The sequence below is a fragment of the Camellia sinensis genome, chromosome 5 (genome assembly GCF_055761805.1).
Source record: "Camellia sinensis isolate YWXY chromosome 5, ASM5576180v1, whole genome shotgun sequence".
In the NCBI taxonomy this organism is placed as follows: Eukaryota; Viridiplantae; Streptophyta; class Magnoliopsida; order Ericales; family Theaceae; genus Camellia; species Camellia sinensis.
Genome location: NC_138965.1, coordinates 146,439,900 through 146,463,783, shown reverse-complemented (window position 1 = coordinate 146,463,783; position 23,884 = coordinate 146,439,900). Strand labels below are relative to the sequence as shown.

Below are 23,884 nucleotides of genomic sequence, written 5' to 3'. Positions count from 1 at the left end.
CTTGCCTGCTTGGCTCTGGCTCTCCCAGCCATTTCTTTGCCCTTTCTCACCCAATCCTCTTTAGTGGGCAGATAACCCAAGCCAAAGGTATGCGGGTTGTGCGGCACTTCGGCCGATGCTGTAATGCCCTTCCGGCCACTTTTCCCTAATCTCATCCCAGGGATGTGCTGGAGCTTGTTCATGAGGTACACAGACTATGCGCTAACATACAACCCCTCATCAACAGCTAAGATATTCTAAACAACGCTGGCCTCGGTGAGGGTAAATCCTGACAGGAACACATCCTCCGTGCCATGCTCGATTTCCAAAATCGGTGTAGACACTTCTGGCGGCTGATGGATTGACGAATTTCCAAAAATAATGGCCACCCTCTTCCCGTGGAGGTACTTCAACATCTGGTGCTGGGTGGAAGAGACCGCCTTCACCTGGTGCAGCCACGACCGCCCTAGGAGTAGATTGAAGGTTGCGGGAATGTCCATGACGTGAAAGTCAACATTGTGTTGTCCTGGACCAACCTAGGTTTGAATCTGCACAGTCCCCATCGCCTCTCTGCTAGTATTGTCATAAGCACTTATCACCTGGACAGTTGGCACAAAGTCTGCGGGTTTCAACCCGATTGCATATGCAGTCCTCGACGGGCACACGTTAATGGCGGATCCCGTGTCGACAAGAACCACCGGTACCCATTTGTCCCTACACACCACAGAGATGTAGAGTGGTTTGTTATGATTTGTCCCCTCAGGTGGTAGTTCCTTGTCAGAAAAAGTCAACGTCGGGGAAGCTCCTCCCGAAAAGACCAGCCCTACCAGTTGTTTAGGTGTAGTGTCTATTGAAAGTTTGGCCTTGTCCATTGCAGAAAGGACAGCCTGTCTATGTACTTTTGAAGCCATAAGCAGTCCCCAGATGGAGATGTCTGCTTGTATCTTCTTCAGCTGTTTCAGCACAGCCTCCTCTTCGAGCAGCTTCTCCGCCTCATTGTCCTTCCCGGACGCTTCTGGTTGATCTAAGTGCGGGGGCTTGAAATACTGCCCGCTCCTAGTCATGTGGTCTACTTCACCAACGTACCAGGTATCATCCGGCTGGGTTTGTCCCTAGTCTTCATCTGTGTGGGCAAGACATAGGTCGTCATCTTCCTACCACATACCATTGGCAACCGACAAACACCTGTTCGGCTCCGTTACAACTATTTCTGTGCCCATAGCACCTTGCGTTCCTGTGCTCACAGCACGTTCTGTTCTTGTGCACACAGCACGTTTCGTCCTTGCAGGGGCTTTGGCCTTTCTGGCTCTCTCAGAATCTTCGCTCCTTTCCCGCTCAGACTGCTTCAGTGCGGCCTGTTGTTCAGTATCTTTTGTACCCAAACTGCTCTAATCTCGACCAAAATTCTTAACACCGGTGCTCTCTGGCGGTGCATTCTGATTCCTGGCCCTTCCGGCCACAGCTGATGTCCCCGTCCCTGACGGACCCTGTTCTGGTTGAGGTTGTTCAACAACATCCGGCTGGTCGTCAAGCTACCCAGTAGACTCTTCTGTCCTATCTAAATCAAACCAGTTGACTGTCACGTCTCCCAGATCTTGTTCGTTGAAAAACTAAAGGTTAGCAAGGTCCTCTTCAAGATCCGCTAGGTCATCTAGCCCCTGATTTGGTTCATCCTCCCGTACTACACAAACCTCTGCCCCCACTGGCAATTCCACATTTGGCCTAGCCTGGCCTGCTGATGTTATGTAATCGCTCGGGTTGTCCATAAAGCTCGCAGACCCCTCAAGCTCTATACAATCATTCTCATCTGCCCCCACAGTCGACCCAATTCTATCTTCGATAGTCACCACCACCGTTTCAGGTTTGGTTTGGGAGATGTTCAACATGCACAAGTCAGTGCTATCAGGAATGAATACCTCTGGCTTGGGTAGGTGGGAAGGGGTGACATATATACTAGGGTCGTATGACACAACCCCAGTTTGGATTAGATTGATGTGTTCGGGAGGTGGAGCTTGGTTATGTGGTAGGAGAGGGTTGGTTGTGACATTCGGTTTCTCCGGAGGCACGATCACCCTATTGTCAATGAGATCCTAAATCTCATGACGCAATCTAAAGCACTGGTCAGTGTCATGACCATGCTGTTGATGAAAGGCGCAGTACTTCGTCGGGTTATGGGTTGGTGAAAGATTACTTGGTAAGGGCCACGGCTCTAGGGCCTTCAAGTGCCCCTTTTTGATCAAGACCCCCAAAGCTTTAGACGAAGACATATACAGTAGGGTAAAGGTTCTTTGGCCTTGGGGTGCGAATTTGGTTGTTTACGAGCCACTTCCGGACGCACCGGTGAATGGTGTAGCTACAAGGGTTCTTGGGGTGGTGGTGGTGGTGACCATACTCACATCTGAAGCTTTGTCAGTTGTAGCACTGCTTGTGCCTGCATTTGTACTACGGTTGAATGTCCTCTTGGGCTACTCTCTCTCATGATCAATGATGCCCTGTTTCATAGCGTCCTTGATCTGCACCCCTATCTCATGTAGAACTGCAAAGGTGGGAAGGGGGAGGACAATCATCTTCTGGATGAGCTTGGGCTGGAGGTTGCGCACAACCATCCGAATCTAATCTTTGTCAACAGGCCCGATGGTAATCATCGAGGCCTTAGCCTTCCACCGAGTCACAAAATCGGAGAAGCTCTCCTTCGACTCTTGCCTAGTTGTCTCGAGATTACGAGTTGTGACCTCGATCTGTGTATTATAGGAGTATTGAGCTATGAAGGCCTCAGCCATCTCCTCCTAGTTCCTCTTAACGAAGTCCTCCAGTTTTGCATACCAAATAGCCGCTACACCCAACAGGGTCCGGCCAAACAGAGAAAGCTTCTGTAATCTGGAGAGGCCCATCAGCCTTAGTATATCAGAAAACAAATGCAAATGTACCATAGGATCTCCAGACCTGTCGAAACGGTCTATGTACGGCATTTTAAACCGATCTGGTAGAGTCACGGTCGAGCCGGTGCACCTATCCTCAATATCCGGAATGGATTAAGCTGCTTGAGACTTCTTGAACAGCTTTTCTAGCTTGCTCACTTTTAGTGTTGTGGGATCCACCTCGAATTCAAAGGGAAAATCCGGTAGGTTGGTTGGGTGTAGGTGCCTTGGATAGTTGGGGTGGGATTGGGGGCAGAGCCGGCCTCGTTGGTACGTCCGTATTGTCCTGGACATTAGCTGTCTCCCCGAGTATTGCAACTCTTGGTGGGGGAGGAGCGTAGTGTGAAGCAGATGCTCCGGTTTGCTGCTATAGCCTGGCAATTACCTCTGCCTGTTGGGCCATAACCTCGGCCTGACGTGTGGCAAATTCTGTTTGATAGGCAGCGTCCTACTGCATGGCTTTCATACTTTCCTAGAGCTGATGCATCATCTCCTCTATACCTGCCATATTGTGCTGATCTAGCTGAATAACCGGCATATCTGTCCCTGCAGTAGAAATCGAGACCTCAGCCTGACTGTTCACTGGTCGGGTAGACCACTGATCTAGCAACCGCTGTACCGATACACTGCGTCTTTTTGACCTTCGTCTAGTAACCGGGGGTAAAGAAAGGAACACTGCTTGTCCGTCTATCAGATCCCTGGATCGATTAAGTCTACGACCTCTAACCCAGAGTGCTTGGGGAATATCTTCCTGGTCAGATGCAATGGTGCTAAACTACCTTGCAAAAAGATAAATAAAGCATAATAAGGAAATAATGAACAGAAAAATGAACAGCACAACAGCTTTAAATAAAGACAACACATAGTTGGCAAGCACAAGTTGAAAGAATTGTCTCAACCACTGATCACAGTTTCCAAATCACTGCCCCAAATCTGAATCTGATACCCACAGGTAAAACTGATTCCCAAATACTGATGTTGATGCCCGCAGGCCTGATACCCAGACTTACAAATTGATACGTGCATTCCTGTAGAGACACACTCTAAAAGCACATAACAAGCAAGTGAGAGTCAAAACACCCCTATAAAGGGGTAGGGTTTCCCTGTCCTAGTTTCGTCAAAAACTAGGGTTTGACTACGCACATAGCGGTTTCAAACAACCTACAATCGGGTAAGCAACCTGTCCTACCTTGGACTGGTCACTATTGTTTTCGATATGCACTAGGTCGAATGGTCAAAAAGGGTGCCCCAGTAAAAACCGGGGTTTGTGTTCCCGTCGTGGCAGAGCCCGCAACCGATCAGCCTTATGGCACACTTCTTAAAGCAAGCCTTCGGTAAACTGTTCAGGAATAGCATACAACAAACACGGTGCCCTAGGCGCGCCAATGCAAATGCAATGCAAAGAAACACATAAGTATAGTCAAAATAAGATATCATGAGTTCGAGTCAAGTTCTCTAAATCCCCAGTAGAGTCGCCAGAAACTGTAGACGTGCTCGAACGTCCTGGCTCCGTGCGCGAATTGGCGTGAAAAATCCGTTTTGTTCATTGGACTACTACAGTTTGGACTCAATGTCACGGTTCTGAATCTAATCTCGAAAAGTGCTATGCAAGATCGATAAATCACCAAAGAGTCCAAATCCGGCAAATCGTTTTGGAAAACTGATTTTTGTAAAGAAGTGCCAAACATGGACTGCTTTGCCAGATATAGAGTCGCCACCTAAATGTTTTATATTGGGAAATTTAAGTAGTGGCCCAATAGGTAGAGTTAATTGCCAAGCTACAGCAGCAAATTGGAGCATCTGCTTCACACCTAGCTCCTCCCCCACCAAGAGTTCCAATACTCGGGGCGACCACAAACGTCCAGGAAAATATAGATGTTCCAACGGGGCCAGCTCCGCCCCCAAATCTACCCCAGCTGTCTAAAGCACCTACCAACCTAGTGGATACACCTTTTGAGTTCGATGTGGATCCCACAGCGCTAAAAGTGAGCAAGCTAGAAAAGGTGTTCAAGAAGTCTCAAGGCGTGAAATCCATTCTGGATATAGAGGATGGATACACCAACTTAGTTGTGACTCTGCCAGACCGGCTTAAAATGCCGAACATAGACCGTTTCGACGGGTTTGGGGATTCCATGGTACATTTGCGACTGTTCTAAGATATCTTAAGGCCGATGGACCTCTCCAGATTGCAGAAGCTTTCCCTATTTGGCCGGACCCTGTCGGGTGGTGCGGCTATTTGGTATGCAAAATTGGAGGACTCTGTCAAGAGAAGCTGGGACGAGATGGCTAAGTCTTTTGTAGCTCAATACTCCTACAATATGCTGATCGAGGTCACAACTTGTGATCTCGAGATAACTAGGCAAGAACCGAAATAGAGCTTCTCTGATTTTGTGACCCGCTGGAGGACTAAAGCCTCGATGATGACCATCAGGCCGGTCGACAAGGACCAAATACGGATGGTTGTGCGCAACCTCCAGCCCAAGCTCATGCAGAAGATGATCGTCCTCCCCCTTCCTACCTTTGCAGATCTACATTTGATTGGGGTGCAAATCAAGGACGCCATGAAATAGGGTCTGACTGACCATGAAAGAGAGTAGCCCAAGAGGGCATTCAACCGCAGTACGAATACAGGCACAAGCAGTGCTGCAGCTGCCAGATCTTCAGATGTGGGTATGGTCACCACCACCACCACCCCAAAAACCCTTGCAGCTATGCCATTCACCGGTGCGCCCGGAAGTAGCTCGCAAATCGCCAGGTATCCACCCCGAGGCCAGAGAACCTTTACCTTGCTGTACATGTCTCTGTCCAAAGCCTTGGGGGTTTCGATCAAGAAAGGGCACTTGAAGCCCCTAGAGCTGCAGCCTTTACCAGGAAAGCTTCCTTGCTTCCATAACCCGGCCAAGTACTGTGCCTTTCACCAACAACATGGTCATGACACTGACTGTAGATGTGCCCGAACGTCCCGCCTCCGCGCGCGAATTGCGCAAAAAATTCATTTTGTTCATTGGACTACTACAGTTTGGACTCAATGTCACGGTTCTGAATCTAATTTCGAAAAGTGCAATGCAAGACCGATAAATCACCAAAGAGTCCAAATCTGGCAAATCATTTTGGAAAACTAATTTTTGTAAAGAAGTGCCAAACATGAACTGCTTTGCCAGATACAGAGTCGCCACCTAAATGTTTTATACTGGGAAATTTAGGAAACCCTGACTCGTGCCTAAGGCCACGTGTCCGTCATCACCAAAGTTGCCTCGGCTCGGGAACTTGGGTACGAGAGGGGAAGGTCATGCAATGAGGACCCCCACTCGCCCGATCAAAGATCCGCCTTTACTAACATGATATGTTGTTTTTGAAAATGCACGTGTTCTTATTCCGGTTTATTAGCTAGCTTACTATGTGATGCGCACAGCATACAAGTATAGACTAGATCACCTAAGTTAGAACAAAACATTTCATGTTCATTTGTTTGAAAATGGTTTGAAAATGCTACTCGCAAGTAGGCTAAGTTGTGGATTTTCCACCCTCGAATGGGCTTAGAAAACATGATTTTGCCACTCTCAACTGGGCTTAAAACTCACATTTTGATGAATTGTTCCAATTCAAGCAATCCAAACTTCACCCACAGGCATTCAGGCAGTTATATCACTTAAGCAAATAGCCTCATGACAAGCATGTTATCATGGCAACACTCACACTTATGCAAGGATGCTAAAGCATAACAGCTTACCAAGTACTCCGAGCCAAAACAGAAACTAGTTAGTAATCAATGCATGATCCTAGTTCATGTTAAGATGGCTAATGCAACACATGCAAAAATGCAACTAGAAATAGGCTCGGCTATTCTAAAATGGCATATGAAATGCAACTTGATACATGCTGTTGGACACGTATTCAAGTAAATATATTGAAATACAATGCAGTTAGTATGATGCGTCGAGCCTGGTGCATGCAAGACAGATGAATGGTGCATGCATGCGAAGCATAAGTACGCTAATTGAAATATGCCCTAAAACTAACCATCGTAAGTAGTTAAGTAAAAGGGAGAAAGACGTAGGGTTGGAAGACATTCACACACTCACGCACACTTATTACAAAATTTGCCCTCTCGACGGAGGGTCCGAATAAATAATACAAACCACCTAATTAACTAACTAACAAGCTAATTAATTATTACATAATCCAATTGCAGCAAATAACTATTCTAAGCTATTAAAACACTGAAATGGCCTCGTGACGAGGGATGCATGCGCGCTCGGTCAGCTTCTCTCAGAAATTCGTTGCCATGCCCCATATTGCCTCTGTTTGCACTGCTCTGCTCCTCTAAAAACTGTGCCAACTTCTGTGATGCTTCTGAACTGCCTCAAAGACATTCTGAGAGGTCATCGGCCAAGAGGGATGGCCATCGGCCAATGGAAAGTGGTCATCGACCAAACATGAGGCTATCGGCCAGACATTTGTAGCCAATTGGCCATCTCTCCCTGTAGACTGCTCCTTTTGCCTTGAAGAACACCTTCAAGAACACAACTCCAACACTCTCTCTGAGCTAAAACCAGTCCAAGAACACTAAAACCAACTCCCTAGTACCTCAGCAACAAAAGGAAGGTGTATTACTAGGTGTTTATGTGCAATAGTATGAAGATTCTACACTTTTGAGCACAAACAAGGGTAAAACAAGAGAGAGAGAGAGGTCAAATATATATATATATATAGAGAGAGAGAGATAAAGAAGTTGTATCTCAGATTTTTAGAACCCCTGGAAAGGGAGAGGATGCTCCCTTTTTATAGAATTTTAATTCTCAAGCTTGTTGAACAAGCTTGAGTCTTGAAGCAAATTCGTCCATACACGTGTATGGAGGATGTGAATTGTGCATACCAGCTGTCATAGTTGGCACAAAATATCTGCAAAAAGCAGATGGTAAGGTCTCGGCTCAAAAATATGGCTGATCGACCAAACAAAGTGTCAATCGACTAAGAAGAGTGTCGATCGGCCACCACTTTTGGCCAATGGCAAAGAAACAAGGCCGATGGCATCATGCCTTGGCCGATGGGTTGTAGGGATGGCTAACAAGCCACCCCCTTCCCTCAGAAGTAAAACCACAAGTCCTTGGTCTACAACCAAGCACAAAACAGTCTAGTTGAAAGATCCTAAGGCAAGGCACGCAGTCGAGACCTTCGAGAACTCAAAACGAACACGAGCATGGATGATCATCGAGTGTTCAAACGATGACGTCCAAGTCTTGAAGACGGTCAAAAATGGGGTGTCTACACCCACCAGTGCTATAGATTGCGTTATGAGATTCAAGATCTTTTTGACAACAGGGTGATCGTGCCTCTGGAGAAGCCGAATGTCACCACCAACCCTCTCTCACCACACAACCAAGCTTCACCTCCCAAACGCATCAACTTGATCCAAACTGGGGTTGTGTCATACGACTGTAACATATATATCACCCCTACCCACCTACCTAAGCCGGAGGTGTTCATTCCTGACAGCACTGACTTGTGCATGTTGGACATCTCCCAAACCCAACCAGAATCGGTGGTGGTGACTATCGAAGATAGAATTGGGTTGACTGTGGAGGTAGATGAGAATACAAATTCAGAGCTTAAGGGGTCTGTGAGCTTCATGTACAACCCGAGCTGTTACATCACATCAGCAGGCCAGGCTAGGCCGAAAGTAGAGTTACCGATTAAGGAAGAGATCTGTGTGGTACGGGAGGATGGACCTAATCAGGGGCGAGATGACCTAGCGGATCTGGAAGAAGACATTGCAAACCTTCAGTTCTTTAATGAACAAGACTCAGGGGATGTGACTGTCAACTGGTTTGATCTAGAAGAGTCAGCAGAAGCTACTGTGTGGCTCAGCGATGAGCCAGATGTTGTTGAGCAACCTCAGCCAGAACAGGGTCCGTCAGAGACGGGGACATCAGCAGTGGCTGGAATGGCCAGGAATCAGAATGGATCGCCGGAGAGCACCGGTGTTAAGAATTTTTCTCGGGATTCGGGCAGTTTGAATACAGAAGATACCGAACAGAAGGCTGCACTGAAGCAGTTTGAGCAAGAAAAGATCGAAGATCTGGAAAGGGCTAGAAAGGCCAAAGCCCTTGCGGGGACAGAACATGTTGTGCGCATCGAATGTGCTGTGAGCACAAGAACTGTTGCAACGGAACCGGACAGTTGTCTGTCGGTTGCCGACAGTATGTGGTGGAAAGACGATGACTTATGTCTTGCTCACACCGATGAAGATTGGGGACGAAGCCAGTCGGATGATACCTGGTTTGTGGTTTGTGGGGGAGGTTAACCACATGACTAGGAGTGGGCGGTATTTTAAACCCCCACACTTGGATCAAACAGAGGCGTCCGGGAAGGACAAGGAGGTGGAAAGGCAGAAAGAAAAACTTCTCGAGGAGGAGGCTGTACTGAAATAACTTAAGAAGATACAAGCAGACATCTCCATCTGGGGACTGCTTATGGCCTCAAGAGTTCATAGACAAGTTGTCCTTTCTGCAATGGACAAGGCCAAACTTTCAATCGGCACCACGCCTGAGCAGCTGGTAGGATTGGTTTTTCTGAGAGGAGCTTCCCCGACGTTGACCTTCACTTACAAGGAGTTGCCGCCTGAGGGGCCAAATCATAACAAACCTCTCTACATCTCTGTCGAGTGTAAAGAAAAATGGATACCAGTGGTTCTTGTCGACACAGGGTCCGCTATCAATATGTGCCCATCGAGGACGGCATATGCAATTGGGTTGAAGCCCGCAGATTTTGTGCCAACTACCCAGGTGATAAGGGCCTACGACAATACCAGCAGAGAGGTGATGGGGACTGTGCAGATTCGGACTCAGGTTGGTCCAGGACAACAGCATATTGACTTTCATTTCTTGGACGTTCTCACAACCTTCAATCTACTCCTAGGGCGGCCGTGGCTGCACCAGGTGAAGGCAGTCTCTTCCACCTTGCATCAAATGTTGAAGTATCTCCACGGGAAGGGGGTGGCCATAATTTTTGGAAATTCGTCAATACATCCCCCGCCAGAGGTTTCTACACAAGTTCTGGATATCGAGCATGGTATGGAGGATGTGTTCCTGTCAGGATTTACCCTAGCGAAGGCCCGGGTTGTACAGAACATACTAGCCATTGATGAGGGGCTATATGTCAGTGTGCAGTCTGTGTACCTCATGAACAAGCTCCAGCACATCCCCGGGATAGGATTAGGGCGAAGTGGCCGGAAGGGCATTGCAGCATCGGCCGAAGTGCCACACAACCCACATACTTTTGGCTTAGGTTACCTGCCTACCAAAGAGGATTGGGTGAGGAAAGGCAAAGAGATGGCTGGAAGAGCCAGAGCAAAGCAAGCCGAAAGTCTTATGAGTTGGTACACCGGCCTATCTAGGGCACCCTGAACGGACGCTTTGTCTAGGAGGGGGAAGACTTTCCATTCTGCGGCTTCCTAGAGCCATGGCTAAGTGCAGAGAGGCGGCGGTGGCCAGGGTTCCAGATCTTCTTTGACTTGCAGTTGTCCGGGGATGATGTTGCCGAAGAGCAGATAAACCCACCAGCTGAGGTTGAGCAGTGCAATGAGGAGGTTTTCGAGAGCACAGAGATTGAAATAGGGGTAGCACTGGCTCGTCTACTCTTAGATCCTCAGATCCTACAAGAGTGCTTAGGGGACAACTTCTCGGTGTCCATGATTGGGAATGAAGTGGCTGTGCGCCCATCTTCAAACATTCTGGATGCGTCCATCACACCCTCCCTCATCTGGCAATACAAGGAGGGCTTCTTATCGAGTAGCACCGGGTCAGGTAGTGAGCCAGAATCTGATTCCACTAAGTCTGTGGAGTCGGAATTAGGTTCCAGCTCGTCTGAGTCTGAGTCCGATATTCTTGGGGATGACAACCCGGATGCCACTGTCCTTACTAGGTCATCTTTTTCTTTTTCCTTTGAGTCTGTTGTAACAGAGGAATCAAGTGATTTGGAAGTGATTAATGAGAATGGAATGGCTGTGGCTTCCAAGTACTTTTCTGTGCCCTTAATTTATTGCATTAATCAAGACTTTCAAATTTTTAATGAAAACGACGAGGAAGAAATTCCTCCAGTTTTGTAATATTTGCTTGATCAAAAGCAGGAGAGGTTTGTTAAATCCTTGGTTAATGAAATCACCACAGTTAATGTGGGTACTGAGAAGGACCCGTGGCTGGTCCAGATTGGGTCCACGTTGTCTTCGGAGGAGCGCGAGCGCTTAGTTGCTTTGTTAAAAGATTTCAAAGATGTTTTTGCGTGGTCCTACGAAGGCATGCCTGGAATCGATCCTAAGATTGTACAGCACCAGATCCCTCTTGACCTAGAGGCCTGGTCTATTAAGTAGAAGCTCAAAAGGATCCACCCAGACTGGCCTCTCAAGATCAAAGAAAAGGTCACCAAGCAAATTGACGCAGGGTTTCTGCTGGTATCTGAATACCCTACTTGGTTGGCCAATATAGTTCCAGTGCTGAAGAAGGATGACAAAATTCGGGTACGTGTGGACTTCAAGGATTTGAACAAAGCCAGTCCAAAGGACGACTTTCCTTTGCCTCATATCGATGAATTAGAAGATTTCACTGCTGGGCATGTGTTGCTCTCATTCATGGATGGGTTTTCTGGTTACAATCAGATTTTGATGGCACCCGAAGACCGGGAGAAGACTGCTTTCACCACCCCGTGGGGAACCTATTGTTATAGGGTGATGCCGTTTGGGCTGAAGAATGCTGGAGCTACATATTAACGGGCCACGACCACAATTTTGCACGACATGATCCATAAAGAGGTTGAGGTGTACGTGGACGACATGATTGTCAAGTCCAAGGAAAGAGAGGGCCACTACCCTGCCTTACAGAAATTCTTTCAACAGATCAGAGAGTATTGGTTGCGGCTGAATCCTTAGAAATGTACCTTTGGTGTTATAGCAGGGAAAATGCTGGGGTTCTTGATCACACAGAGAGGTATCGAGGTCGATCCTTCCAAAATCAAGGCCATCTTAGAAATGCCACCACCAAGGACTGAAAAGGAGGTACGAGGCTTTCTGGGTAAAGTGCAATTCATAAGGCGGTTTATTGCAAAATTAACCTTGACTTGTGAACCACTCTTTGGTCTCCTGAAGAAAGGAAAGAAATTCTAATGGGACGGCCGATGCCAAGCTGCTTTCGAACAGATCAAGCAATATTTACAGAACCCACCTGTGTTGTCACCGCCTGAGCTGGGGAAACCGTTGATTCTGTACCTTTCAGTGACTGAAACTACAATGGGCTACATGCTTGCACAGGAGTCTGAGGACAAAGTCGAGAGAGCTATCTACTACCTGAGCAAGAAAATGTTGGATTACGAGACCCGCTACACTCCGCTGGAGAAGGCTTGCCTGGCCTTGGTATGGGCTACCGAGAAGCTGTGGTACTACCTGTTAGCTCACTCTGTAATACTGATTTCGAGATTAGATCCCATCAAATATCTCTTCGAGAAACCAGCACTTATGGGTGGGCTAGCCCGTTGGTTGCTTGTTCTTTCCGAATTTGATCTGAAGTACATGACGCGCAAGTTAGTAAAAGGGAGGGCGGTAGTGGAGTTCCTAGCCGATCACCCAGTGGAAGGGAGTGAAGTAGTTGAGTACCTGTTCCCAGACAAGGCCATTTTGTATGTTGAAGAAGCGAGTTGGACGATGTACTTTGATGGGGCATCAAACCAATTCGGGTATGGGATAGGGGTGTTGCTGATAGCGCCTGACAATTCCCGTATACCTCTAGCATTCAAACTCCGGTTTAAAGTATCGAATAATGAAGCAGAATACGAAGCATGTATTGTTGGACTAGAAGCCGCCCTGGAACTAGGGGTAAAACGGTTGGATGTCATCGAGGACTCGAACCTTGTTGTATCTCAAGCTAAAGGAGATTGGAAAGTTAAAGACATAAAGATGAGAATCTACCACCAGACCTTGGACGTGTTGATTCCTCGGTTTGAGAAACTGAATTTCGCTCATCTGTTAAGAGAGAACAACAAGTTCACTGATTCATTAACAACTCTATCTTCTATGACAGACATTCCTTTCGGAGTCCAAATGCGTCTGATCGTCATTGAACAGAAATTTGTGCCGGCCTACGAGCTGATTGCTGCTATAGATGAAGTAGAAGATGAGAATCCCTAGTATTACGATGTTTCGAACTTCTTGGAAAAGGAAGCGTATCCAGCAGGGGCAAATGCCAAAGATAAGAGGGCAATTCGAAGAATGGCTCGTCAGTTCATCGTCTGCGGGGGTAAACTGTACAGGAGGGGTCATCTCGGGATGAATAAGATGTGTGTTGATGCTGAAGAATCCAAGCGCATGATAGAGGCCATCCATGGAGAAGAGTGCAGATCGCACATGAACGGGGTGATGCTAGTCTGGAAGATCCTTACACAAGGTTATTACTAGTCCACCATGGAGGAGGATTGTATTGGCTTTGTCCGGCGATGCCACAAATGTCAGATCCATGCAAACCGCATGAACATTCCGCTATCGAAGCTGTCATGGCCTTGAACCCGCCCCTAAAAGTTTGGGCATGACCACTTCGAAAAATAGACATAAAACCCGATATGTATAACTTATGGGGCCTGAACGGAAGCATTCAATAACATAAAATAATATCCATTGAGCTACCATTAATATGCCAAGATCACAAACATCGCATCAGGTAGATAATATACAGTAAACATACACCTGAGCATCAATTATATACATACACATATATAGACCCAGCCCCATGATTGGGCTTATAACAAAAGCATTGGTGAAGAAAGGGGTTATATACATTTCAAGCTTAGGCAGACAATCAGAGTACAAAGCCAAAAGCTTAGCAAAACTTCACAAGAATGAACGGCTTCACCTAAGTGCCTGGACACACTAAGGTTGACAAAATAGAAACAAGCATCATGGGTGAAGATTGACCTCCAGGTTGATTACCTACAGAAGCAGACATAACACAGAGTGAGCCAGGCTCAGTGGATAATAGTACTTAAACAATTCAGTGGTTAACTTGAATTATAATATATATAAATGAAGAGAACATATGATTAATCTTACTCCGTAACTATTTCCAGAATGGCCTTAGGCCCAGTCTTTAAACAGAGTGGCTTTTAGCCCAGTAACATACAGAACGGCCTTAGGCCTAACAGATTTTATAGACCGGCCTCTGGCCTAAAAGACTTTACAGATCGGCCTCTAGCCTAACAGATTTTACAGACTGGCCTCAGGCCCAGATATCAATAGAGCAGAGTGATTCCAAAGTTATACAGATGTACACAGAATTTCCAATCATTTATAAATGTTAAGGTAACTAACTTGCGAAGAATAGAGCGTTAATAATAAGAATTATTAACGGTAAGTAAATGTACAACTATAGTACTAGTACTCACTGTGCTGTAGTGGAGCGTTAGTTCCTCCCAGGTTGTGACCTGCACACATGCACAACTCACAAATTAGTTCCTTTTTCCTTGTTGACTCATTTTTTGACTCGTTTTCGCTTTGAATAAATTTTACAAACATCAAAAGGCATCAAATACAAATTTCAAAAATATTAGAGGGACAAACACGTAAAACAGAGCAGATGAAATTTTGCAACATGGGCCACACGTGCAGTTGTGAGCCAGGCACATGCGGCAGTGGTTCCCGCACGTGCGGCAGTGAAGCCCCGCACATGCCTTTTTTCCAGTAGCCAACTCTCAAAATCCCCTGTTTCCCGCACGTGCGGCTGTGAGCCCCGCACGTACGGCAGTGCTTCCCGCACGTGCGGCGATTCTGTCCAGTGCAGTCCGAAATTCCAGCAAAACCCCTCTTGGTAAATACATATAGCAAACCTTAAAATAGGTGAATTTAGTACAAGAATATAACTCAAAATTACATAAAGATTATTCACAAACTTACTTAGGTCCTTAATCATTTTGAATTCAATAACACAATCAATTACCATTCAATTCCTTTATGTTTCCACCTATACATGGTTTTTCACTCATGTATATGTATATAGCCATGTGTAGACACCCCATTTTTGACCGTCCTTAAGACTTGGACGTCACCGCTTGAACACTCGGTGATCATCCATGTTTGTGTTCGTCTTGAGTTCCCGGAGGTCTCGGCTACGCGCCTTGCCTCAGGATCTCTCGACTCAACTGTTTTGTGTCTCGTTTTGCACCAAACACTTGTGCTTTGCCTTGGAGGGGCAGGGAATGGCTTGTGAGCCATCCCCACACATCACCGGCCATGGCTTGAGGCCACCGGCTGTGTTTTTCTTCCACCGGCCAAATGTTTGGCTGGCTGGCACTATAGATGGCCGGTCGGCTATCTTTTTTTGGTCAATTGCATGTTTGGCCGGCCGACTACTGTGCATCTGCTTTTGCAGATATTTTTGTGCAGCTGGCATAGACTGTCACCCCCTCCATACACGTGTATGGTGGGATTGCCCTCTTGTTAGCTTCCTTTGGAAGCTTTACAAGACTAATTGTCTATAAAAGAGAACCTCTTCTCTCTTGTTCAAGGGTTAGACAACTTAGACAATATTTTCAGAGGGTTCTAGTTTTAGGGTTTGAGTTGTGTGTCTATCCTATATCTATATCTCCCTCTCTTTTGTGTTTTGTGTGTGTTTTGTCTTACTTTTGTGCATAAACACCCACCATCACACCTTCTTTTAACTACTGAGGTACTAAGAGGCTGTTCTTGAAGTTTTTGGCTGGTTTTGAGCTTAGAGAAGCTGCTGGAACATTGTTTGTGAAGAGGGTCTACAAGGGTAAGACTTTTGCCCCTTTTTACCCCATTTTTGCAAAGCCTTTTAGCCTAATTTGCATCTGTTTTTGAGCTTAGCATATAACACATAAAAGTCTTTTTTTTTTGTCTGCTCTAAATAGTTTGTTAAGGGTGTTATAAGCTTTGGGGTTGTTTGACCCCTCTTAAGGCTTGTTTGGCCTTTGTTTTGTGCCATTTTGGTTGAGCTCCGGGACCATTGTGTTTGGGCCTCCTCACCACTGAAATCTTGAGGGATTTCAGATGTAAGGATGGTGCCTTGAGGTCCTAGGAAGGAGAGGGCCACCCCCTCTCCTTGTTGTCCTTGAAAAGGGCCATTTTTGCCTCTTTAGTGAACATCATGTTAAGGTTCATGTTGGCCATGCCTTGACTGATATTTATGCTTATTATGTCATGATATAGCTCTGTTTTTAGTTGGTTTTGATACACCATGCTTGCTTAGCATACATGCCTTGTAATGCCATGATTTGCCCCAATACATGCATAGCATTTAGACTACCATGCTCATGTGTTTTGGCTAAGCTTTGTGAAGCTTATATGCATATTTTGATGTACTAAGGGACTGTTTTAGGTCATTTGAGTCATTCATGTCTTGTTTTGTATAGCTACCATGCAATCCCTCTTGAATGCCTTAAGCTTTGGTCTCTCTAGCATGCCATCCTGGCTATGTTTCAGTGGTTTGGAATCACCTGGTATGTTATTTCAGGCCTCATGATGTGCTTATATGCTTGCATTTTCGATCCCTTTCATGCTTTGAAGAGCTGATGGCTTATGCTCCATGTTTAGGCCCTTGTTGATGCATATTTGTGTGTGTGTTTTCATGCCTTTGTTGCATCATTTTGGCCACTGTTTTAGGCTTGTTTGAGGGCTGCCTAAATTAGTTTAAGTCCACCCCTTTGCATGTTGTTGTATGTCCACCTTGTATGTTGTTGCATATTTGTGTATTGTTGCATGATTGGAGTTGCATGATTGAATGAAGTCACATGCTTGCTTGCATGCTCGAGCACCCACATTGTGCCTTGCATACTTGTTAGTTGCATTGTCTCATGCCCTATGTCTTGCATGACCATTGTATGCCTTGTATGCCTCTTAGCATTGTCCATGTTGCATACTAGTCGACATGCTTAGGATTGCATTGCATTGGCATGCATGTTTCGCCTCTTGAATTGCTTGTGATAGAGGTTGAGTTCAATTTGCTTGATTATGTGCATTGCATTCCATATCAACATGCACACTTGATTTTTTGGGCCATCATGTATGGAAATACGTGATTGGTGGCCCGAGAATCGAGGCCCATTCTCCTTTGAGTCATAAATATGCTAAGGAATGTGGTTGGTGCATACATTGCTTGAAATGCATTGCCATGCCAAGTTCTATCCTTTGCTGCTGTCAAACCAGTTTTTTGCAGGAAGTTTTGGCCGGCCGGCCATCTTAAGTGCCGACCGGCCATCCATTGTTGGCCGATGGATTATTTTGTGGCCGGTGACCATTCTCCATGGCCGGTGACCAATTCCCTCAGCTGGTGGTGTTCCACAGAATTCAGGGAAGCAACCCTGAGATTTGTGCAGTCTTCAGAGAAGGATAACAGTCAAAGCAGAGGCAACTTGTGCATGGCAGTGACTTTTCGAGCGGGGCTGAGCGTGCATTGCATTGGGCCCTCTTCCCGAGGCTGTTTACTGCTTTCATTAGATTAGTCAATTTGTTAATTAATTAATTGGTCTGTAATATTTAATTAGCTTGTAGGTTAATTAACTTGTATTATTCTTTCGATCCCTCCGAGCGAGGGCAAATTTGTAATAAGTGTGGGTGCGTGTGTGCATGTCTTCCAACCCCTACTTATTTCTCCCTTTTACTTACCTGCTTTTGATGGTTAGTATTAGGACATGTTTACTTTAGCATACCTTATGCTATGCATGCGTGCATCATTCATTAGTCTTGCATACACCAGGCTCGGCGGATCATGCTAACTGCATAAAGTATTTCAAATCTAACTTGAATACATGCTATCTGTGCATTTTCACATGTCATCCTTAGATTAGCTGAGCCTATTCTAGATTGCATTCTGTATGCGTTGCATTAGCCACTTAACATGGACTTGGATCATGCATTGATTGCTAACATGTTCTTGTCTTGGCTCGGAGTACATTGTAAGTATTTTTATGCTTTAGTATCTCGCATGAGTGTGAATGTCAACATGACAGCATGCTTGCCATGTGGCTAGATGCTTATGTGATATAAACTGCTTGAATGCCTGTGGGTGAAGGTTGGGTTGTTTGAGTTGGAACAACTCGTTGAAATTCGTGCTTTAGCCTACTTGCGAGTAGCAAATTTCAAACTGTTTTTCAAAACAAACATGCAATGCTTTGTTCCAATTTAGGCGATTTGGTCTATACTTGTTTGCTGTGCGCATAACATAGTAATTCTAGGCTAATAACCGGAATAAGGACACATAACGTTTTCAAAAACGGATATCAAGGTTAGTAGAGGCCGATCTTCGAATCGGGCGAGAGGGGGTGCTCATAACTGACCTTTCCCAATCGTACCCAAGTTCCCGAGCCGAGGCAACTTTTGGTGATGATGGACACGTGGCTTTTGGCACCGAGTCAGGGTTTCCTAAATTCCCCCATAAAAAATATTTAGGTGACGACTCTGTATCTGGCAAAGCAGTCCATGTTTGGCACTTCTTTTCTAAAAATCTGTTTTCTCAAAACGATTTGTCGGATTTGGACTCTTTGGTTGATATTTAGGACCGCGACAATTTGAGAGTCCTGAACTGTAGTGAACCCAAAACGAACAGAACGGGACTCGTCCTCCCGGGGCGTTCGGGGACGTCTACACCATCTAACTACATAATCTAGCACATAGATGGGTTTCTATATGAAATAACAAGGAAGCAAGATGAAATTTCTTCATTTAACTCAAATTAAATCCCAAGACAATCTTATGGTAAGTACAAGTCTCCAATTAAACCATTATTACACACAAAGCTTCAAACATAACCCTAGTTCTCACGCATGAAAGACATGCTTACTCAAATCCAAGAAAAAGCTTATATAAGGTGAGGTTTACATACCTTGGTTCAAATCTCTACCAATCCTCTCAATTTTCACCAATTTTCCTTCCTAGGTAAACTTCTCCTCTTCTTCCCTAACTATCCTCTTCCAACTCTCTCTCTCAGAAGATATTTTGAGCTAAGGATCATGAGTCAAGTGTTTAAATAACTAAGTTTATATAAAAGTGAATAAAGACAAAAATCAACCAGTTTAATCATTCCAAATTGAAATTTCAAAGAAAATCATATTATGACCTAAAAATCATGTTGATCATAAATATAAAGTCAATTTCAGATAATTAAGCTTCTAAGGCTTCCAATTTCTGATCCGGACAATATAATTGTAACAGATATTTCTCTTATTAGACAGAGATGCATCCATAATCATAGGATTCACTTAATTAAGTTTAATTTCACATAAATTTTCACAGTAAGCATTTAAATGCACAAAATAAGGGACTAAAAGTATACCAGAAACATATACGAGAGTCGGGTTATTACACTCTCCCGCCCTTAAGTAAGTTTGGTCCCTCAAACTTGGTTTAGCTTAGGATAAGAATAGATACGGATACTGGTGTTGCATTTCCTCTTCTTTTTCCCAAGTCGCTTCGGTCCCGTAATGTTCTTGCCACACAATTTTCATCATTGGAATCTCCCAATTCCGTACTTGTTTCACTTGCCGGTCTAGAATTCGAATTGGCTTTTCCTCATAAGTCAACTTATCATCCAGAACAACTTGGTAGGGATCAATAACATGAAACGGATCTGGAAGATATCCTCGAAGCACAGAGACATGGAACGCGTCATGTACTTGACTCATACAGGGCAGAAGAGCAACTCGGTAAGCTACCGAACCCACTTTCTCCAAAATTGGAAATGGACCAACGTATCGGGGTGTTAACTTACCCCTTTTGCCGAATCTTGGATGCCCCTTAATAGGTGTAATTTTCACAAAAACATAATTACCCACCTCAAATTCCAAATCTCTTCGTCGATTATCCGCATAACTCTTTTGTCTACTTTGGGCGGTTTTCAGTCTTTCTCTAATAATCTTAACCTTTTCAGTTGTCAGCTGAATAATTTCGAGCCCTAGCAATGATTTATCTCCGACTTCGGCCCAACACACGGGGGAGCGACATGGTCTGCCATACAGAGCCTCATAGGGTACCATTCCAACACTCAAATGGTAACTATTATTATACGTGAACTCTACCAACGGTAGGTGAGTTTCCTAACTTCCCTGGAAATCCATAACACACATTCGGAGCATATCTTCTAGTGTCTGTATCGTTCTCTCGGATTGTCTGTCAGTTTGAGGGTGGAAGGCTGCGCTAAACTTCAATTCTGTACTCATTGCTTCCTGTAGACTTTGCCAGAATCTCGAAACAAATTTTGGATCCCTATCTGACATAATTGAAACCGGAACGCCATGGAGTCTTACAATTTCATTTACATAAATCGCAGCAAGTTTATATGCATTATACTGAGTCTTCATAGGTAGGAAGTGAGCGGACTTAGTTAATCGATCCACAATGACCCATACAGAATTCATACCCTGAGGAGTCCGTGGTAACCCTATAACAAAATCCATGGTCAGATGTTCCCACTTCCATTCCGGGATTAGAAGGGGTTGCAGTAACCTTGCCGGTCTCTGATGCTCTGCCTTTACTTGTTGACATTGCAAACATTTGGAGACGAAATCTGCGATTTCCTTTTTCATACTTGGCCACCAAAAATTTTGTTTTAAATCACAGTACATTTTAGTACTTTCAGGATGTAATGAAAATCTCGAGGCTTGAGCGTCTTCCATTAATTTCTGCTTCACTTCTGATACATTGGGAACACATAATCTGCCTTGAAATTTGAGCACTGAATTCTCGAAATTGAATCCCAGTTTCAGTTTTGTCTCTAACTCATCATATATCTTTCTCAAAGTTTCATCTTCCCTCTGACGTAGTTTGATTTCTTCAATTAATGTTGGTTGGGCCATCACTGCTGTTACTATGGCCTCCTGTCCACGCAGCACAAGATCTACCTTCATTTTATCCAATTTAACCACTAACTCCTCTTGCTCCGTAAACAAATTTGCCAAATTTCCCATATTCTTCCGACTAAGCGCATCTGCAACCATGTTGGCTTTACCAGGATGGTAATGAATCTACAAATCATAATCTTTAATAAGTTCCAACCATCGTCACTGTCGCATATTCAACTCCTTCTGCATAAAAAGGTACTTGAGGCTCTTATGGTCAGTATAGACTTCACAGGTAGTCCCATACAGATAATGCCGCCATATCTTCAATGCAAAGACCACTGTTGCTAGCTCAAGATCATGTGTGGGATAATTCTTTTCATGGGGTTTGAGCTGTCGGGAAGCATAAGTGGTAACTCTTCCAATTTGCATCAGCACACAGCCAAGTCCATTATATGAAGCGTCACTGTAGATCACAAATCCATCGGTACCAGATGGTAAGGCAAGAACTGGAGCTGTAGTTAACTTCATTTTTAATTCTCGGAAGGCGGATTCTCGTTGTTCTGACCATTCAAACACAACTCCTTTTTGAGTCAATTGAGTAAGTGGTACATCGATTTTGGAGAAATCTTGAACAAATCTCCAGTAGTACCCAGCTAATCCCAAGAAACTACACACTTCAGTTACATTGGTAGGAGTTGGCCAATTTATAATTGCCTCAATCTTGTGCGGATCAACAGATACACCTTGCTTTGTTACCACATGCCCCAAGAATGCAACTTCATGTAGCCAAAATTCACATTTCTTTAGTTTTGCATACAATTTCTTTTCTCGGAGTGTTTGAAGAATTACATGAAGATGATTCTCATGAGCTTCTGTATTCTTCAAGTAAATGAGGATGTCATCGATAAATACCACTACAAACTCATCTAGATAGGGCTTAAAGACACGGTTCATTAAATCCATAAATGTTGCTGGTGCGTTAGTAACTCCAAAGGGCATAACCTGAAATTCATAATGACCATACTAGGTTCGAAAAGCCGTATTCTCAACATCATCAGCTTTGACCTTCAGTTGGTGATATCCGGACTATAAATCAATTTTTGAAAAGACTTGTGCCCCTTGAAGCTGGTCAAACAAGTCATCGATCCGAGGCAACAGGTACTTATTCTTGATTGTCACTTTATTAAGTTCCCTGCAATCTATACATAATCAGAGTGTTCCATTCTTCTTTTTCACAAACAGAACTGGTGCACCCCAAAGAGAGACACTCGGCGAATGAACCACTTATCCAATAAATCTTGCAACTGAACCTTTAATTCCTTCATTTCAACTGGTGACATTCTATACGGTGTCTTAGAAATGGGTTGAGTTCCTGGTGCCACTTCAATTGTAAACTCGATTTCACGGTCTACTAACTCCCCCGGTAATTCTTCCGGAAAAACATCCGAAAATTCACAAACAACTGGAATTATATCGGTACTCCCATTCCTCACTTATCCCTCCAAAACACTGCATAGATACCCCTGACATCCCTTCTGAATTAGTTTACAAGCCTTTACTGCGCAAATCAAATAAGGTGGGGAAGTTACTCCATGTCCCTGAAAGATAGATTTTGATTGTCTCGTAGGATGAAAACTGATTTGCTTAGTCAAGCAGTCAATAGTTGCACCATATTCCCTCAACCAGTCCATTCCCAGAATAATATCAAAATAAGTCATGTCAAGAGGTAACAGATTGGAATATACTCGAATATCCCCATTTAGGAGTTCACAAGCAAAATATACAGAGGTACAGATCATAGAATCCCCCAAAGGTGAGGACACACATAACATATAGGATAATACTTCTTCAGATCTATCTAAATTTTGAGCAAATAGTTTTGACACAAAGGAATGGGTAGAGCCAGAATCAAACAATACATGAGTAGAATGACCGTGAACAATAAATGTACCTGACACCACTGTTGCAGCGTTTTGCACATCTCCCGAAACCAATGCAAACACCCTTCCTTGTCTTGCGGTGTCTTTATTGTTAACAGGCTTGGCAGCTGACTTGGTGTTGGGAGCTGGTGTAGACCCTGTTGAGCTTGTAGCAGTTCTATTGCCATTTTGTTGATTCCTTTGAGGACAATCCTTTACTAGATGACATGTTTTGCCACATCGAAAACATGCTCCAGAGAACCGATAACAAGTCCCACAGTGCTTCTTTCCACATTCTGAACAAACAGGAGTTAAACCTGAAGCAAAGGTGGAAGTACTAGAAGTCCTTGAGTTTTGTTTCTTGTTTGGTGGAGCGGCTGACCCTTTTGATACTTGAATGTTCTGCCTCTTTCCTTTCCACTCGGAAATCCAATTTGGAGCAGTAATGTTTCCCTCTGCTATAACAGCTCTCTCCAACACATCAACATAGGTGGGTAGCTTCAACATGTTGACTCGGTCAAGGATGGAATTTCGTAGTCCGCCCTCAAATTTCCGCGATTTCTTATAGTCCATATCCACCATATGAGGTGCAAACCGAACTAGTTCTGCAAATTGGGCTTCATATTCCATGTAGGTTTTGTTTCCTTGCCTGAGGGTTTCAAATTTTGTCACCTTCGTGTCTCGCATACTTTGAGGAAAGTACTTGTCATAAAACAGTTCCAAAAATCTATCCCATGTTAAGCCTTGATGCACAATTCTCGTAAGCATCCACCACCTCCGTGCTTCGTCTTCAAGAGTGAAGGAAGCAAGTTGCATTTTCTGGGCATCGGTACAAGGAAATACTTCGAACAACTTTTCTATTCCCAACACCCACACTTCAACTTTCATCGATTCTATTCCTCCCTTGAATGAGGGTGGCCTCATGTTCTTAAATTCCCTCATAAGTGTGATAGTTCGATCCTCAGCATGAAAACCTTGTTCCACAGGCGGAGGTACCGGTGGCAGTGGCGGTTGTGGTTATGGCTGTTGTTGTTGCTGCTGTAAAGTCTACGCCATTTCCATGATCATTCTTTCCATTCTGTCCAACCGTGCAGAAGTAGCATCTCCCGGGTCTTCCGTTCTTGTTCTCACCATATTCTATATGACAATCAATTACAATATACACAAGAAATATGCAATAGACATGGATCATAATCATTAGCGTTAGCAGAGTACATTTAACATTGCCATCAATCTTTC

At 44.6% G+C, this 23,884-nt stretch overlaps 1 protein-coding gene across 1 annotated transcript; it reads right to left on the bottom strand.

Annotated features, from left to right (window-relative positions):
* Positions 1 to 19,982: 19,982 nt before the first annotated feature.
* On the bottom strand, positions 19,983 to 23,569 carry LOC114313192 (uncharacterized). Its single transcript, XM_028259558.2, has 3 exons — positions 22,316 to 23,569; positions 21,576 to 21,728; positions 19,983 to 20,909 (listed from the first exon to the last, which is right to left on the bottom strand). The coding sequence occupies exons 1-3, from the start codon at positions 23,567 to 23,569 to the stop codon at positions 19,983 to 19,985; spliced, it is 2,334 nt and encodes a 777-aa protein (XP_028115359.2).
* Between the last annotated feature and the right edge of the window lie 315 nt (positions 23,570 to 23,884).

Excerpts from the sequence above, each read along its gene's own strand:
- LOC114313192 (XM_028259558.2), bottom strand. The coding sequence starts at position 23,569 with ATGAGGCCACCCTCATTCAAGGGAGGAATAGAATCGATGAAAGTTGAA. Across the intron at positions 21,729-22,315 it reads CTATCTTTCAGGGACATGGA|GTTATGCCCTTTGGAGTTAC; the intron begins GTAACTTCCCCA and ends TATGAATTTCAG. Across the intron at positions 20,910-21,575 it reads CTCATGAGAATCATCTTCAT|ATTCATTACCATCCTGGTAA; the intron begins GTAATTCTTCAA and ends TATGATTTGTAG.